Genomic DNA, 16,515 nt, shown 5'->3' with positions numbered 1-16,515 from the left:
TGAGCAGGCAGGATTTTTGTAGCCTGGGGTTTGATTTTAGGACTAAGCCTTTCCCACCCTTTTTGATGTGGGGTGGTGCAATCCCATCATGCCTCAGGTAAGTGTCTTTGTATTAGAGACTTCCTTATTTTGTATATTGGATTAAAGGTTTTGATTTCTGCACTATAAAATGAGGGCAGACTGGGAGCTTGCTCTCTCGGTTCCTGAGATTAGCATGAGAGAGGAGAGTAGAGAAGGCCATGTGGAGGAGGCCAGGAGAAGCAGCCAAGATGGCAGAGTGCTGAAGGAGAAGCCAGTTTGTGCAGAGTTTGTGCAGGGAGAAGGAAGGAGATGGGGAACAGAGGTGAATAAGTCTGGTGAGCTAGAAACCTTTGATTCTAGGAAATTCGGGTAAGTCAGTAGCTTTGTGAGCACTGAATGAGTGGGTTTTGGAGCCCAGTGTGTGTTTTTACTTGCCCGCCGGGTGCAAGCTAGGATTAAAGATGATGGCCCACCAGTTTTTGGCTCCGTTGTTTCATTATCATCTGTCCGAATCCAATGCAAACCTGCATGGGCCAGGCAGCTGTGATGGTGGCCGAGGCTACTGGCTTAACAGACAGGAAGAGGTAGACATGAAGGATGGGGTGGAACCGAGGCAATGATTACTCAGGTCGCTTATGCTCAAATGAATCGGAAAGTGTTTTGAGAATTGGTTTGGATATTTACAGAAATACCAGCAAGAATGCAATTCTTTCTCTATAAATTTGGAGAGATATTTGCAAAAACACTCACGTGGTCTCTATGTAGTTTAAAAAATAATTTTCCATGCACATTTTAGAAAGTTTTAGACACCACAGACTCGATTTTAGTGATGTCAAATCAGTCATGGTCTTTGATTTATTTTCATGTTGATAAAGTATAACGGATTAGTTTTCTTTGTATGGCTCGTCAGGAAGGAGAATGTTAACTATTAATTCTCAGCTCTATCTGTACTTTAGACTACATCAGGAGGAGAAAGCCCAACTTTGTTCCACTGTGACAGTCATGGGGCCCCTGGAAGTTAAGGAGTAAGGAAGAGGTATGGCCAGAGGTGAATCTTAGAAGTGATCCCAGCCTCAATGACCAATGCAGACGAGGGAGAGGGAAGACAAGGAGGCCGTGGCTCAGAGCAAGAGGGCAGGTGGCGAGGCAGAATCTGAACAGGGTCTCAGAAGACTCGGTTTCTGGTGTTGGGGTTGCCATCCACAACCCGATGCCTTCAGGCAAATCTTGAGCCTTTTTATGTTCAAACTTTCTGTTTCATAAAATGTGTTGGGAGAAATTATTATTTTGGGTTCTCCCCAAGCTCTTAAATGTTCTAGCTTTATTCACAGAGATAAATATAGTGTCAGGGACAGGTGCTGCCAAATAGCAGAGAGCTCACACAGTGAGAAGTGGGAGAAGGCCAGAGATTTGGAATAAATGCTGAAGGGTATAGAGATGAAAGTTCATGGCCACCAAGTTATAAGGTCTGGTTTCGTGATGTGGCTTTTTTTGTGTGACTGCTCTTTGTGACCATGGGTAAGAAATTAAAACTCCTTTGACATCCATTTCTCTATCCATTGAATAAAGGGTCCTCACTACTCGGTCTCTAAGTTTCCTTAATGCTAAAATCCTCTGTGGACTTTTGGCTTTATTTATTTCTTTTCTTCTCTAGAATTTCTCAGAAAGTCACTGCACAGTGAGCATTTTATGACAGAAATAACACGTTGATTTAAAAGCTGCAGTAATGAAACTTGTTTCCTCCACTTTCACTCCTGGCTTTTCATTCTTACCAGAAAATAAGAACATGCTGGTTTTGATTTTATTTGATGTGTGTGCTTATGAATGGCCTCGTTTTCTAGGCAGTAAGATTTCCAGGGGCAGGAACCACATCTCTGAATCCTGCGGCTCGTGCAAGTCCACACCTACAATGGAGAGGCCAGCTGGAGAGAGGTTGCTGAATTCACTACCTCAGATCCAGACTTCCCCATTCTGCTGATGTCATTCCCTAATACTGTAAAAAGCACCAATCTTATCATCATCACCATTATTATTGCTACTGATTATTACTTACTGATGCCCCAGTCAAGTGCAGTAGGGTGCTTTCTTTGGCTAAGGAAGACCAGGCATCTTTGGAGAATGGACTGCAGGAGCAATTCTACACTCTGGAGTTTTGCGTGTGTCCGAGTTTCAGGGTGAAAGAGGGAGAAGGGACAGTGGGGTGTATTGGTTCCTTTGATGAGGCCAGTCTCTATGAGGTGATGTACAAAGCGTTCTCTGTCCTGACATAGGGAGTAGCGCAACACTGATGGTGAACTGAAACGCTCTACTGATGAAAGCACCCTGAAAATGCACTGAGTTAGGGAAGCGAAGAGGAAGGAATGAAGTCCGGCAAAGACCGGGTCCATGTGGTGCAAAGCACAGGAGCCCTTGCTTGTCCTTGGGATGCCTCCCTGGTTCAGTGTCTGGAAGACATCTGAGAGAGCAGCGCACATCCAGCCAAGTGGTGGTGGCGCAGCCCATGCACACTTTGAATTAGGATCCATTAAAAAGTAATGGGCAAGAGTGACAACATGAGTTTGGGTGCGCAAGGAGGTGTAGCAGGGGAGAGTTGGAGAGATGGGTGAGTTCTCTCTTTTAATGATAATTAATGTGGGCACCGGCTGCTGCTGGGAGCAGCTCTGGTCTGTATTCATGAGGTGTAACAGGGTATTGATTTTTTTATGGAGACGCTGTAGCTGAAAATTTTAGAGAGGCATTCATGTTCCCCATTAATATGCAGGCTAAGTAGTGGCTACTGATAGTTGAGTTTAAGACAGAGACAATCTATACTGGCCATTAAAAGAACCATAGTCTTATGGGCACATCTATTTTAGAGTGCTCTGTTTTAAACCTTCTTCCTAGCAGTTTTCACCTTAAAACCTAGTGCTTAATTAAATACGTTTGAGGATTTTAGAAAAGTCGATCATTTTATTCTTCAAAAGGTCATGGCTTAATTTCCTAAATCCATGATTTATATTCTGTTATATACTATGAACCCATTTTTTATGACATATTTTTGGCACTTGTTTTCTTCTATTAATAGTTTTAGTCCCCTGGCTTCATTTTTATTTTTATTTTTTAACACATAGCCCAGCTGTCCCAAGGTCTGTATCCCTCCAAGGGACCCGAGAAGACCAAGTGGGGTCATTATTTCTACTGGCCTCTGCCATCAACGGAAATGACTATAGCACACTTAAGGAAACCTTACTTTTGAGATCTTGTGGGTGCTACCATCTACTCTAATTAAGTCTTTTTTTGGCTCCCATTCTCATGATCTCAGTTATGGGACCTTAATTAGAACAGGAAATAAATGCATTTAACACCCCCAATTTTTCTCTCCCAAAAGCTATAGAAAGAAAGAAGGCAAGCTTAGAAAGAAGGCATGTTCTCCTTCGGTTGTCGCTTAATGTTCGTTTGAGAGGTGACGCTGTTAATTCTCAGCATGGGTGGTGGGGGGTGGGGGGGGAGGAAGAGCGGACAGGGAGCTGAGCTTGCTGAGAACAGAGGGTGGCGAGCTACAGGGCTTTCTAATTCCTCCAGAGACATTATTGTGCTTGCAGTGCTACGAACTCCCACAATATCAGACATCCACATTGAAACCTAAGTGGGAGAACACATTTCAAAATGGACAAGAGTGCTTTTGGCAGTAAACCTCTTTTAAAATTATCCATAACTTGATTTCTCCATTAGCACAGTTAATAAAGACTTGGCTTTGTCTAGTGGTGACATGGGCTGTTCTTTTCTCAAGCATATAAAAGCCCTCGTTATTTTAACTATGGAGACAGCTATTTTTTAAAAGCCCCTGGGTTCACCCTTACCGAAGGCTCCTTGCCAGAGAACTGAGGCACGGGGCACAGGGCAGCTGTCCGCCACTCGGCGTAGCGGTCTCTGCAGACGGTGACATTGTGCAGCACGAGGCTCTCGGGAGTTTGGCCTCGAACAATCCGACTGGCCATTAAAACACAGACAGAACAGAACAAAACAAAACCCCAAAATTTAAAATTGATTTTGTGCAGTCTTGTGTTACCACAGATAGATATTCTACACTGGGCTCCAAACTAAGACTTCCCCTGTCTCGCAACGGGCTATCCTTCATTCATTTCCCTTGGCATCTTCAGAAAATGGGACTTTAAGAGGCTTCGAGTAACTTTGAAGATCCCAGAGAAGAAGTGGCCCTCCATGGTATCCTGTGTTAAATTGAAAGTGTCTGTATTAGAGAATGTATAATGAAAGGAAATTGTTTGAACACATCCTTTTGTAGACTGTTGAATTTAATTAGGTTACATCTCGTCCTGATTGCTGATCCGGGCTAATTGGCTAGCTTTGTACTCTTTGGGTCTTGTGCGGATTTATTTAACTTCTACCTGTCTTGGTTTGTTTCTGAGCATCTAGACGTTTTCAAGTTAAGAAATCAGAAGAAGTGCTTTGAATAATGATATATATATATATATATTCCCCCCCCACACACACACACACACACTGCTAGTGAACACTGGCTGACTTAGTGTTTGACAAGGTCAAAATAGGCCAGTGTGAAGTGTGTCTTCAGGACTGTACTGGTGAACTTGAGAGTGAGAAAGGGAACTGGCCTTTGTGAACAGAGCCCTGGGTCAAGAGTCCTGTGGTCCTTCTGTGTAATATTTGCCACAGATGGAGTGCTGCCCGACCCTTGATTAGGAAATCTGGTGCAAGTTCCTCGATTTACCCATCGGTGCCCAGGCTGTGGAACGTAAGACGTTGAGGTCGTGGAATCTGGAAGTTTTTAATATTTAAGTGTTTACGAGTACGATGAATTGGTTTATTTTTAAGAAGCGTGGGACCCAGTGACTGAAAGGCCTGCGCGTCACACAGGCTCGTGTCTGGGTAGCCTGTGGGGTATCATGTGCCTCTTTGCATCATAGGACATGGGGGAGGGCGCAGAAATGCCCTTGGAAACAGCCTGGAAACCTGGCGTCTTGGCCTTTGTCCCAGTCTGTTATGGAAGTCATCCAAACATGATAACATCCATGGAGTTAGAGAAGCCAAACCGTCTCTGAATCTCCCGGGAACCAGCGGTGTCCGGATGCAGGAAGGGTGACTGACACGTGGGCACTGGAGGCAGAGGATCTGGGAATGTCAGCGCCTTCATTCTCAGACGCAGGGCAGCGTTCCCGATCTGAGCCAAAGAAAACTCGAGCCATTCCACAAATGCAGCATCTTTTTAAAAATTTTATATTTGCTATGGCTTCATCTATGCCATCCCATAATAGGAAGATTAGTGGGCTTTAACACTTTCCAATAATCCTACTTTACTTAGAATTTGCAAATTACTTTTTTTGCTGTAAACAGTAGCTGTAAAATACCTCAAGCTGAGAAGATTAAATGAGGCCCTTAGCCTAAAATAAGCCTTTCAACTGAGTTAAAAACGATGGAAAAAAATTTTCATCTTATGAAATGGTATATGGATATTAAAAAATCTATCTCCGATGAAACACTGTCTGTTGAAATCCTCTTGCGCTTGGACAGTGCGTGCGAGTGTGACTTCAGGGTCAAGGTGTGTGTGTGTGGGGGTACGTGTGTAATGTTTGTGAAGAGACTTCTAGAACCATGTGGATTATGAAGGGCCTGAGATGTGCATAGGGGTTAACACCCGGCATCCGGAGGAGAATTTGAGGGGAGAGGAGGGAATAATGGTCTCTGGGGTGAAACCCTTTGGAACTACCCCTCCCCCTTCAAGCTATGAATAACTAACTATACATTCGGATGAGTCAAACGTGATATTTTAAGGCTAAGACAGCAGAAAGCCTTAGCCAGGCAGCGGCAGCAACAATGCGAATGCTGACCAACTGGGATCCTAAGGATCAACAGAGGGACTGGCGGTTGATAAGGTACAATACACCCTAGGGGCCATCCTGCCTTCCACAGTGTCTGTGTGTCAGACAAGCTATGGATGGTGGGGGAGGTCTTAGACACAGGAGCGACAGCAGCAGACGTGTGACCCCTCCTGGGGGTGGGTGCTGAGATGGAAGGAACATCTGGTGAGGAGGTAGTGACTTGCTGAGGTGCAGATCTAGGAGAGCTGGTGTTGGGTCCCACCTAGGACCCCTGGTCACCATGCCATGCTGTCTCTGTGGCTGTGTGCTTGTCCCTCCAGGCATGGGCAGAACAAGGTGGGAGATGAAGGTGCAGGAGAGAGCTTCTGCTGGTGCAGGACACGGAGCAAGAGCTGCTCCAAGCCACGCATGGTGTTTGCAGCATGATGGCCACGTTCTGGCAGGTGTCGAGGAGGAATGTTCACGTCTCGAAAATGAAAACCTACTCTTCTGGCCTTGTTACCAGTGCAGGTGTAGCTGTCCTAGGTCTGACTCTGCCGTTTATCCATTCTGGGACCTTCAGCCAATCAGTGAACCCTCTGAACATCTGTTTCCTCCCAATGAAATGGGGAAAACAGCAGCGTATCTGCTGGACAGGACTGTTGTCAGGGTCAAATGGGTCATGCCTGTGAATGTGCTCTGCAAATTGTGAAATTGGAGAAAAGGCACCACTTTATAAAATAAGTAATATGGGACAAACTAGTTTATAGACATCAGTTGGTTAATTGATTCAAAACTCTTTTGTTATTGGTTAAAGAATTGAAAGCATTGTATTGGAGAACGTCAGACTTAGGGGCCATGCTAGGGTTCTGATGAAGAGAATGAACAGTATCATGTAGGGGTTGAGTGCCGAGATGGCATTTATGGAATGTTTGAGCAACCAGGATGTTTGAGGTTAGAGGGCGAACTGACCTCCAGAGAATTTAAAGGGCCAGTGGCAAAGCCCAAGTCAGACAGACCATCTCATGTGCTATCTTCTCACCACACTGGGTTTCCTAGCGGATGGTTTTGGTTGAGCAGAAGTAAAATATAATATGAGTGTCAAATATATAATATCCTGACTAATGCCACATAAATTGGATTGTAGAGCTAAGTTCCAAATAAAATATATCTATTGTCATCAACCTTCATTACACTTCCTGCATTTTATAGACATGTCAAGAGTCCCCAATAGAGTTAGCTAGGAAAAATAAATATAATCCCCAACACCTATGGTGCTAATTTTCAGTCTCACTAATAAAGGTACGCAAGGTGGATTTGCCACATTGAATGTGCTTTTTTTTATGTGATCTATGGGTCCTTTAGTCCCCTGCATGTCATGTCCTTCCATGCAAAGGCCTTGCTAAGATTATTTTGAGGTTCCCAGAGATGAATTCTTGCACACTGAGCACAGTGGGGACTTACCCTGCCCCGTGGATAGCCAGGCCAATAAAGAAGATGACGGAAGCATGGTGTGTGTACCAGAACAACTCGTAGGAGGTCCGTCTGATGAACTCGGTGGAAGAGGTCATGATCAAGATTAAAGCCAGCGAGATCAGCAGGCCAGAGATGCCCGCGATTGTTGTGAGCAACTCAGTGGTTGTGTTCTGAAAGAAACAGGTGCCGTGACGTTAATACCTTAGTTCTAATTTTCCATTTGAGGACCAAAACTTGATAGTCCAAGCAGGGAGCTATTCAAAATGCTCTAATCAGGCACATAGCCATGGTGCGGCAAAAGTAGGTTTACAGTTGTTCGTATGGAAAATAAATAAAAATAATAGTACTGGAATAAACTGTTTTTTGCATACTCACACGGTGAACCTACTTTTGCTCCTCCCTGTATTAGCTTTAAAACGGTCCCCATACAACGCAGGAAGGGAGCTCCTTTGCCCCTCCCCCCTCCCATCTGATGGCGGACCTTCGCTTTGTGAAAATTTCATCAAATGCCATTTCATGAATTTCAGTTTTTTCATCTGTGGAAATCAATTTCCATGTCAGTGTTACGATGTTGAACTGAAATTAGGACACTCTATGCACATACATTTTAAGATAAAATACTGCCAAAAAGAATCTGAGTGTCAAGTTTTTAATTTTTAAAATGAAAATGTGGATCGCTTTGCTTAATTGCATTTTACCATTAAGAAAGCCCTTTTTGGTGAGAGGCCCCTCCGAGGCTTTCCCGATAAGGCAGCTGTGGACGCCGCCCCTCTGGTGGTTAGCTAGTCCTTGCTTTCGCTTTTTAATTGGAAGGACCATGACTTGCATTTCTTTCATGCCATCTCAGGAGGCTTGCCATAAGACTTTGTAAATCCTAGGTGATCAATAAAGATACAGCTTTTCTTGTCTGGTATACACTACCAAAAGGCCAGGATTCTGGCCCGTGAGTTCAGGGGATGGTTAGATAGGCTTTTAGAATATAAATCACAAAGCATTTTGTTTTTATTGTAGTTTCTCATATTCTTGCCGAGTCATTAGTATTCATGCATTGTGTGTTACTATCGCTGAGACAACCAGGAGCCTTAATAAACTCACACTGTATCTTTCATCTGTACAATCTCATTAATTTGGGTTGCTTTGAGATCTCCAGATCATTTGGACAGGCACTCCCTCTGATGTTTATTTTTGCTTCATAGAGCAAACCGTGGAAATAAAATGGAAAGGGTACGTTTAACATGGTTAAAAAATCTTTTTCAAGTGTACTCACACGTTTTAGAAATCCATTTACATGATATGATGTGCTCATTTTAAACCATTCCTCTTTGCTTATTAAAGCCAATTTATACTTCCCTCTTCTTGCAGCTTGTGTTATAGACTGGTTTGAGTTACAATGTATCCTCTAACATAGTCCCACTGCATCTATTTAGAAGTACTCTATAAAGTATACTTTGTGTTCCTGAAACCCATCTTTCTCCCAAACCCCCAGATTAGAGGGTTTCCTGGACTTAATTAGTACTTATATAGTGGATTACTTCTAAAATTTTGAAATAAGTAAATTAGAAGTAGCTTAATCATGTTGTCCCATTGCTTTAAAAGTATAGTATTTATAATAAGTGCTGTTTATTACATAGTCTGTTTAAGATGTTGAGATTTATTCTTGGGTGTGTGTAGCACTGAATTTTCCAGAGCCTTAGCGGGGAAAACAGTTAACCCTAGTAGGTGCCCAGATAAACACTGGCTGAAATCAGTACACCAAGGCGTTCCCACAGGCTTAGGGCAGCTCTACTTTTGATTAACTTTGAAACTTGTGTTTTTAACTGTTGCCAGCTAAGAAAATATAGCTCTATTTGATCAATGGCCTGATATTGGAAGTCATCTTAGGATAATTAGGGGACATGACATGGCAGAATTTCCATACACACAAAAAAGATACTTTGAATTTTGCTTTTCCAAAGAAGTCTGCATGGGCAACATGGCCCCGATGGTGATGGAGAGAGTTCCATTTCTGCTGTATTGTCTTAGGGCTCTTCTTGGGCAATATAGGCTTTTTTAGAGACCTGATCAATGTTCCGGATGCAGGTTTAGATCCACTCGGAAAACAGGTAGGGGGGTAAATTAAGCTAGAGGAATGTCTTCATCCCTCCGGGGGATTTGTGTGGTCATAGGTCTGCTTCTCTTTCTGTTTCCCACATGTGCCGCCACTCTGTGCACGCAGGCAACCAACGTTCATGGTGGCACTAAACCGTGCAGGTCTCACTATGAAATTAGCTACTTTGCCCAGCATCTGATTAGGCAAACGAGCTAGTCACATGCATGCCGAGATACGACACAAGAGAATAGAATTTGCAGAAAACAATTTGCAAATTGAAAATGAAGACACCTAATTTATAATCCCCGGATTTATAAGGCACTTCATATTCTTTATGGTTCTAACATCAGCGAAAAAATAGCTAATCACGGGCTGCTTTTCAAATTTAAAATATTAGGGATTTAACAGGTTACTGCGTATCCTGTTTAGGCATGTTTATTATTATTATTATTTTTGCTATAAACAAAGAAAGTGGCATCAGCTTTTCTCCTTGCTCATAACCTCTTAGCAACATTTATGTCAGAAAAAAATAACTTTTTCAAAAAGGGAACCAGTGTTAATATTTGGCAGAAACTTTTCTCGAGCTCTTTTTATTCAAAGCTTTTAAAATACAGTGTTCTTGATTGTAAAAGGGATGGGAAAAGGGAAGGGTGTTTAAGATGAAGAAGTAGGTAGCAGGCAGGCACTCACGGTGTGGAAGGTCCGGACCGGGTTGAGGTAGCTCTCGTTTGCGGCGTCGCCAAGTTTGGAAAGTGCAGCCAGAAGTCCCTCCTCCTCCGCGGACTGACCCCAGCGGTAGCGCTCCAGGTTGCACAGATGCGCCACGATGTGGATGGCTGAGGACGAGACAGCGTGGGACGTGGGCCCTGTGGGTTTCTTCCTTTGCAGTTACTTGGAAGCATCATGTCTGTATGGCCAAGTTTTTCTATTGTGGCTTTTGTCATCTCCAAGGCAGAGGGAATTGAATTGTACATACCTCTTTCCCAGTGTCTTAAATGGAGTGACTCGAACACTTCCCAGATTATTGTATGATTCTCCACATTCATATTAATTAGATTAAGAAACAAGAGTACATTTCAATTCACCATAATTTGGTTATTAACATGGGATCTTTCTGGATGTGGAATAGGTATTGTCACAGAATAATTAGGAATACAACTTCTCTCCCCCAAAATCAGTATTCTGGAATACTCTACCTCAGACGCACTAACATATGTATATATGATATATATGATAGCTACTGGGGAGATACTGTTTTTGTTCTCTTAGACATAATAATTTATTTTCTTACTATCTGTATTTTATTATATATATGTAAAAGTGATGGGAAAAGGGAAGGGTGTATATATATATATATACAGATACTTGCATAGTTATTCCTAGTGGATTAAAATAAACCAGTATTTATTGAACTAAACCTTCTTGTGTGTTTTTTTGCTTGTTTGTGTTTTGACTTTCAGCCTCCAGAATTTATTGTGAGATAAGAAATTTGTATTGTTTAAGCCACTCAGTTTGTATTTTTTGTTAGAAAAGCCGCAGGAAATTAATATGCATGTCCCCCCAATAAAAGAACCCAAAAAACAAAACAAAACATATTCATTATAATTTGGAAAAAATAGTCAGAAACAAATAGATTCAGTCACAGAGCATGCTAACATTACATAGTAACACGGGGGGAGGGGACACAGAAAGGTATGCTGTAGGAAATATTGACGGAAAGGCTAAAGTTGATGCAAAGGAAAAAAAACCTTATTTAAAAAGTTAAATGTCAAAATTGTATCACCAAACCAATTTAAATTACCTTGTTTGGTATGTTTCTTTAAATGAAGAGAGCTTTAAGTATATGTAGTTACTGCCATTTTATTATTTATATTACTGTAATTTTTTCACCTTCTTCTTAAGGAAGACCCTTTCATATGTCTTGTAATACTGGTTTAGGGGAGATGAACTCCTTTAACATTTTCTTGTCTGGGAAGATCTTGATCGCTGCTGGTACACCACTGGGAGGGAATAAAACTGCCTGCCCCCCAGCTGACCGGCTGGGAGGACCAGCTGTGAGAACAGTGGAGGGGCTGCTATACAGGGGCTGACCCCGCAGATCAGGACTCCCTAGGGTGGGGCTTTGGTGCCCGCGGAATCTGACCCTTGATTGTGCCACTCCTGGACATGATTGGGTTGTAATCCATCATGGTCTGAAGCTGCCTACCAAGCGCACTGGCTCGGGGGCCTCCAGGAAGTGCCGGTCCAGGTCAGCCACTGCCTGTGCCCTGCCTGGGGCCACTCAGCGTGGGCTACAGAGCCATCCACACATGGCTGTTACTTGTACTCGGCTTGGAGGTGACTGAGAGAGGCCAAGTTTCACGCCAAAGCTGGCTGCCACTAGTGCTGGGTCTGCGGCCGCTTAGCAAGAGGGACGGTGCACACCGAGGCTGGATGCTCTTTGTTTGAGAGACTTTAGGAATGTCTGAAGCCTGTACCAAGAGAGGCTGTTTGTACGGAAAAGACACTGGAAATGGCTTGGGTGGGCCTGCGAGTTAGGTGGGGCGAGGTCTCAGGGAATCACCGGGGTTGGTGGTGGTGGTGGGGCAACAGTATTAGCCAGGTTGATGGGGACTCAGCTGAAATATTCCTCTAGGTTTTTATCCACCACCTGTGGGTGTGAGACCAATCTGTTCTGCTTCTCAGTGCCTCTTACCATTCATTGTCCATGTGGCTTCTTTTTTATGCCCTTAGTTATAGAACTTCTGTTCAGGTAGATTGCAGGCAGTTCCGAATGATGGTGGCTCTGTAGTCTAGTTTAAGTTTGACACGGTTATGGGAGGTTTTGAGTCATACCTATGCTGTCATCTTGACCGAAAGCCTCCTCCCTCTTTGTATATTGTTAAGAAGAAAGCTCAGCTTTCTAATCCTGGGAACTGGTGGTGCCTAAATTCTCAGAAACACCGCTTCATCTAGCCTAAGGGGTCTGTGCCCCGTGCTGCTACTCTTTTCTGTCTTGTGAAATCTGTGGGGAAGCCAGCAGCCACAACATAGAGACGAGGACATCCCTATACTTTTCCTGTAAATGGAAGCCCTGCTGTGTGGCCCCATTGACACCCACTGTTGGAATCAGCTTCAAGTGTGAAATAAGAATTCATTACCAGGTCTAGGTAATTTCCCAGGTGATAGACATCTTTTTTTCCTGTGCCACAGTGAAAAGTAGCAGAGGACACTATTATTATAGAGGCTCTACAAGTTGTGGGTGGTTTCTAGGACCTTCCATGGCTTCATGTTGGTTCAAGTGTGGGGTAGTTAGGAAAAAAGGAATAGCAGAAACTTTTGAGGATATTCGTGTCACTGGTCCCTGTAGGGGCAAAATTTATTTAGAAATGCCATCATCTATTTAGCCTGTCTCCTGGGTTCCTTCCTTAGAGCCGTTCCCTTTCCTGCCTGGCAGGGTTCAACGCTGTGTTCCAGCAAACGTCTTCAATTCCACAGGCACTAATGTTACCTTGATTATAACATTTCCCAGAAATTATTGTTATGAGTATTTATTTATACCTACATTTCCCAGTGGACAATGACTCTTAGAGACTTGTTCATCTTCAAAATAAACGAACAAACAAAATGGAAACAGGCTCGTAGACCCAGAGAACACTGATGGCTGCCAGGGGGCTGGGGGTGGGGGACCCGTGGGAAAGGTGACATACAAATTGGTTTGTACAAAATAGTCATGGGGATGTAAAGTACAGTGTAAGGAATGTAGTTAATATTAGAAAAACTTCTGGTGCGGAGGGGGTACTGGACGTGTCGGGCGAGGGGCCACGTTGTAAAGCAGATGATTGTCTAACCACCGGGCTGTAACCTGAACCTAGCACAACATAATATTGACGGCAGACTGTAACTGAAAAACAAGACAAAAGAAAACAAAAATCTTGTTCATCTTGAAACTTCAACACCTGGTGCATTACTTTGCACCAGTATATCCTTAATAATCATGTACTGAGTGACAATGAAATGACAGAGAGAAAGAAAAGGTCAGAAGGTCAAACTGTAAATGCAACATTGTTGAAAGAGTTTTCTATGCTGAAGTAAATTTTTGATAGCTTTTTCTTTCTTTCTTTTTTTTCTTTTTGCGGCCTTTACATAGAAATTGAGCCAAGTATGTTTTAGTGGGGTCTACCTATGAAGGCAAAGCCCATCATAGTGTTTCTGAGTCTATGACCTTGATTGTCTCTTTATGGGTTCCATGAGGTTAGCACCCAAGGACAGTGTATTTTCTCCTTGTGTTCCATTTGTCAACATACACAGCCACGTCTGTGAAGGGGCTGCCTTGCTTAGTCTCAGCCCCCACAAAGCTGGAGAAGCTTATCTAGGAATACTTTGTTCCTATCAGCTATATATAAAATAGAAAAACTGTTCACTAAATTAAACACAAACATTGTCCAGTATTCCTAATAGCTGTTTTCTGATAATTACTTTAATGTTTGAAAAAACAACAACAACAGGTAATGTTTCTCATAGGTAACATATATCAAACGCTTATTATACTCTTAATATTGTCATAAATGTTTTAAACATAATATCTCACTTAATCCTCAGGTGTTAGTCTTATTCCCAATTTATAGACCAGTCTTCAGAATGGTAAGGAACTTGAAGTTCATTAATGGCAAGGGTGGAGGAGAACCCTGTTTTCCTGACTTGAGGGCTCCATGCTTCAATCTTCAAGTTATATTGGTTCTTTTCATTAATCAATGATTGTTTATACCTTACTTTTTACTGTAAACAAATATCTCAAATGGGCTCAGCTAAAACTTTTGGAATGTTTACTTGGTATCACTGATCTCAAAAAGCTCCTAAGATTTATGAGTGATCACAGGCTTTGGAGCCATCGTTGCGGGTGGGTGTGAACACTCCTTGCACACTCCAGCCATTGGCCCTCACTTCTCTGCTCCTAGCGTTCTTTGATTCTCTCTCCATGGACTAAATAAAACACACCAGACAGAGAGGAAAGCTGTTCCCAAATGACAGAAATAGATCCTGAGCTTCAAACCAAATTACATGATGTATTTCCCATTACGTAACCCACATGCGACGGTCAGAAGGGAATACAGGATATGCCTTATAGGCCACATTCTACCACAGTCTTCTGTGTAATGAGTTGTTGAGCGCAATCTGGTTTCTGTTAGATTGATTTCCGCATGAGAATCACTGTTAAAATAATTTGAGTATATTTATTGAATGAACAAGAATGTCGAGCTATTTATTTATTGTTATTGCCAGGTCTCTATCACAGAGCTGAAGAAATGAACGCAGTAGGATGAAAAAACCCAAGGTGCAAACCCACAGAGCTTTTCATGAGGTAGCTCCTGAGGGAATCTGCTGAAAACTACTCTTTCCAGTTTCTTTTTTTCATGCACTTTAAAATACATGTCTTAAGTGTTCCTTTGCCCAGCCGCCTCCATCTTGGCTTTTCTGCTTTTTTTTTTCACAAGGAGAAAATAAGTGAAATATCTTATTTTCTTTACCTCAGCAATTCTCAGAGTAAAAACTTGGGGTCCACTTGGTTTGTGTGAACATTCTATTTCCTCTTAAATCAGATCCTAATTTTACTGTGATTTTTGGCTTAGAAGTAAAGGTATCCCAGCTACCATCTCCAGCAGAGCTATTGGGACTTGATAGATACCAGGGGAGACAATGATTTTGTTCATTTCCAGACATTATATTTTCAGTTCTTCCCTTTTACACATTTTAGCTATTTTCACATGAATCGCCACGTTACCTGTGTTTACACTGACCATGGTTTTAAGTGTGTGATCAAGTAGGGACGCAGCTTTATTTTTCTCTCTCTTAGCTCATCAGAATCATATACTATTATTAGGTTCGACATCATGTCGGAGGAAGAACAGTGAAGAGGATAGTTCCTTGACTTTTTTTAACCTCTGCTGAAGGGGTGAATTGGACTGCAGTACACCGTAGCTAAGCTCCCTTCCAACTGCCTGTCTCCTGTCTCTATCTGAACGTAACCAGGAACATTTAGCATCTGACAGGGGTCTACAGTCCAGTATGAAAGTAATGCAAACATAAAACTAATGCTTTACTATATTTTCAAAATCAACACTTGCTTAAAGGGGCATTGTAAGCCTTGTGGATAATCCAGTGCCATCAACTATGCAGGTGCATGCTTCCAGGTGCCTCCGGGGACCTTCTGCTGAGCCCTTGGAAGAGCCCAAGACAAACATTTCCAGGATGCCCCTAAACGCCAGGCTAGAGATGTATAATTGGGTCTTTCCACAATTTTATTTTCTCACCAATGTGCTTTTACAGTTAAAAGAGAGCAGCAATCTTGGACACACTACAAATGCACAGTTAATTGGTGTGTGAGCTTCTAAGTTCAAATAAGGAGCTCTTATTGAAGAGTGAAGAAAAGAAAAGAAAAAAACCCCGTAAAGGCTACAATTAGAGCCAGTTGCCCTGAGAAAGTTCCTTTTCCTTCCTTCTTTCCTGCTTTTTATTTTTTCAGGAGATCAAAGGAAACATAACTGAGGGAGAATCTTGGAAGTGTGGTCAGTCCCTGCTCTCTTTCTGCCTGCCTGTCAGTGATAACAGTCATTTTGGAGTTAGTCACCTCTTAATTAAGCAGCCGTTAGAAAAATAAGGACCCAGGGACAATTCCTGGCTGCACTCCGACAGCCAGAATCTGGCCCCAAACTTTCAGATTTGTGCTCTGATTTCTGCAGGAACACGCATGGACGATGACATGCTCTGCGTGCCACTCATTTGTAACTCACGTTTCATCGTGTTCGCCCGACCAGGGAGGGGGTCCCCGCGGAGCACCCAGTGCCCAAAGCAGAACTGGGTTACTAGCAATTCTTCAGGAACCGGGCCCCGAGAGTTAGGGCCCCTGGGGCAGTTCTCTAACTACCCTGAGGCCTCCAAATCTTTTTTTCTCAGTACTCTTATCCTGAGCTCCCTCCTCTCAACCCGTCCCTGGTATGTTTATAGAGGTTTGTAAACCAGCTTTAGCAAGTCATCGGGAGCTGCACAGGGGCAACTCGGTGCCCCTGGGAACGAGCAGGCGCCAGCTGTGAGACTGCGGGGCAGAGCTCTGGGTCACTTTTGACAGCCCCCTTTGAA

General features: G+C 43.0%; 1 protein-coding gene across 1 annotated transcript in view; it reads right to left on the bottom strand.

Moving 5' to 3' along the window:
• The window catches only part of NOX3 (NADPH oxidase 3), a 61,192-nt gene that overhangs the window by 39,205 nt on the left and 5,472 nt on the right, over window positions 1-16,515 (bottom strand). Inside the window, exons 5-7 of the mRNA XM_066371720.1 lie at window positions 10,090-10,235; window positions 7,299-7,480; window positions 3,861-3,990 (exon numbers count right to left, since the gene is read on the bottom strand). Of these exons, the coding sequence (XP_066227817.1) occupies window positions 3,861-3,990; window positions 7,299-7,480; window positions 10,090-10,235 (458 nt within the window). The remainder of the gene's footprint in view (window positions 1-3,860; window positions 3,991-7,298; window positions 7,481-10,089; window positions 10,236-16,515) is intronic.

This window comes from Saccopteryx leptura, chromosome 3 (assembly GCF_036850995.1).
Source record: "Saccopteryx leptura isolate mSacLep1 chromosome 3, mSacLep1_pri_phased_curated, whole genome shotgun sequence".
NCBI lineage: Eukaryota > Metazoa > Chordata > Mammalia > Chiroptera > Emballonuridae > Saccopteryx > Saccopteryx leptura.
The sequence above is the reverse complement of the archived record's forward strand: the minus strand, read 5'-3'. Positions and strand labels throughout refer to the sequence as shown.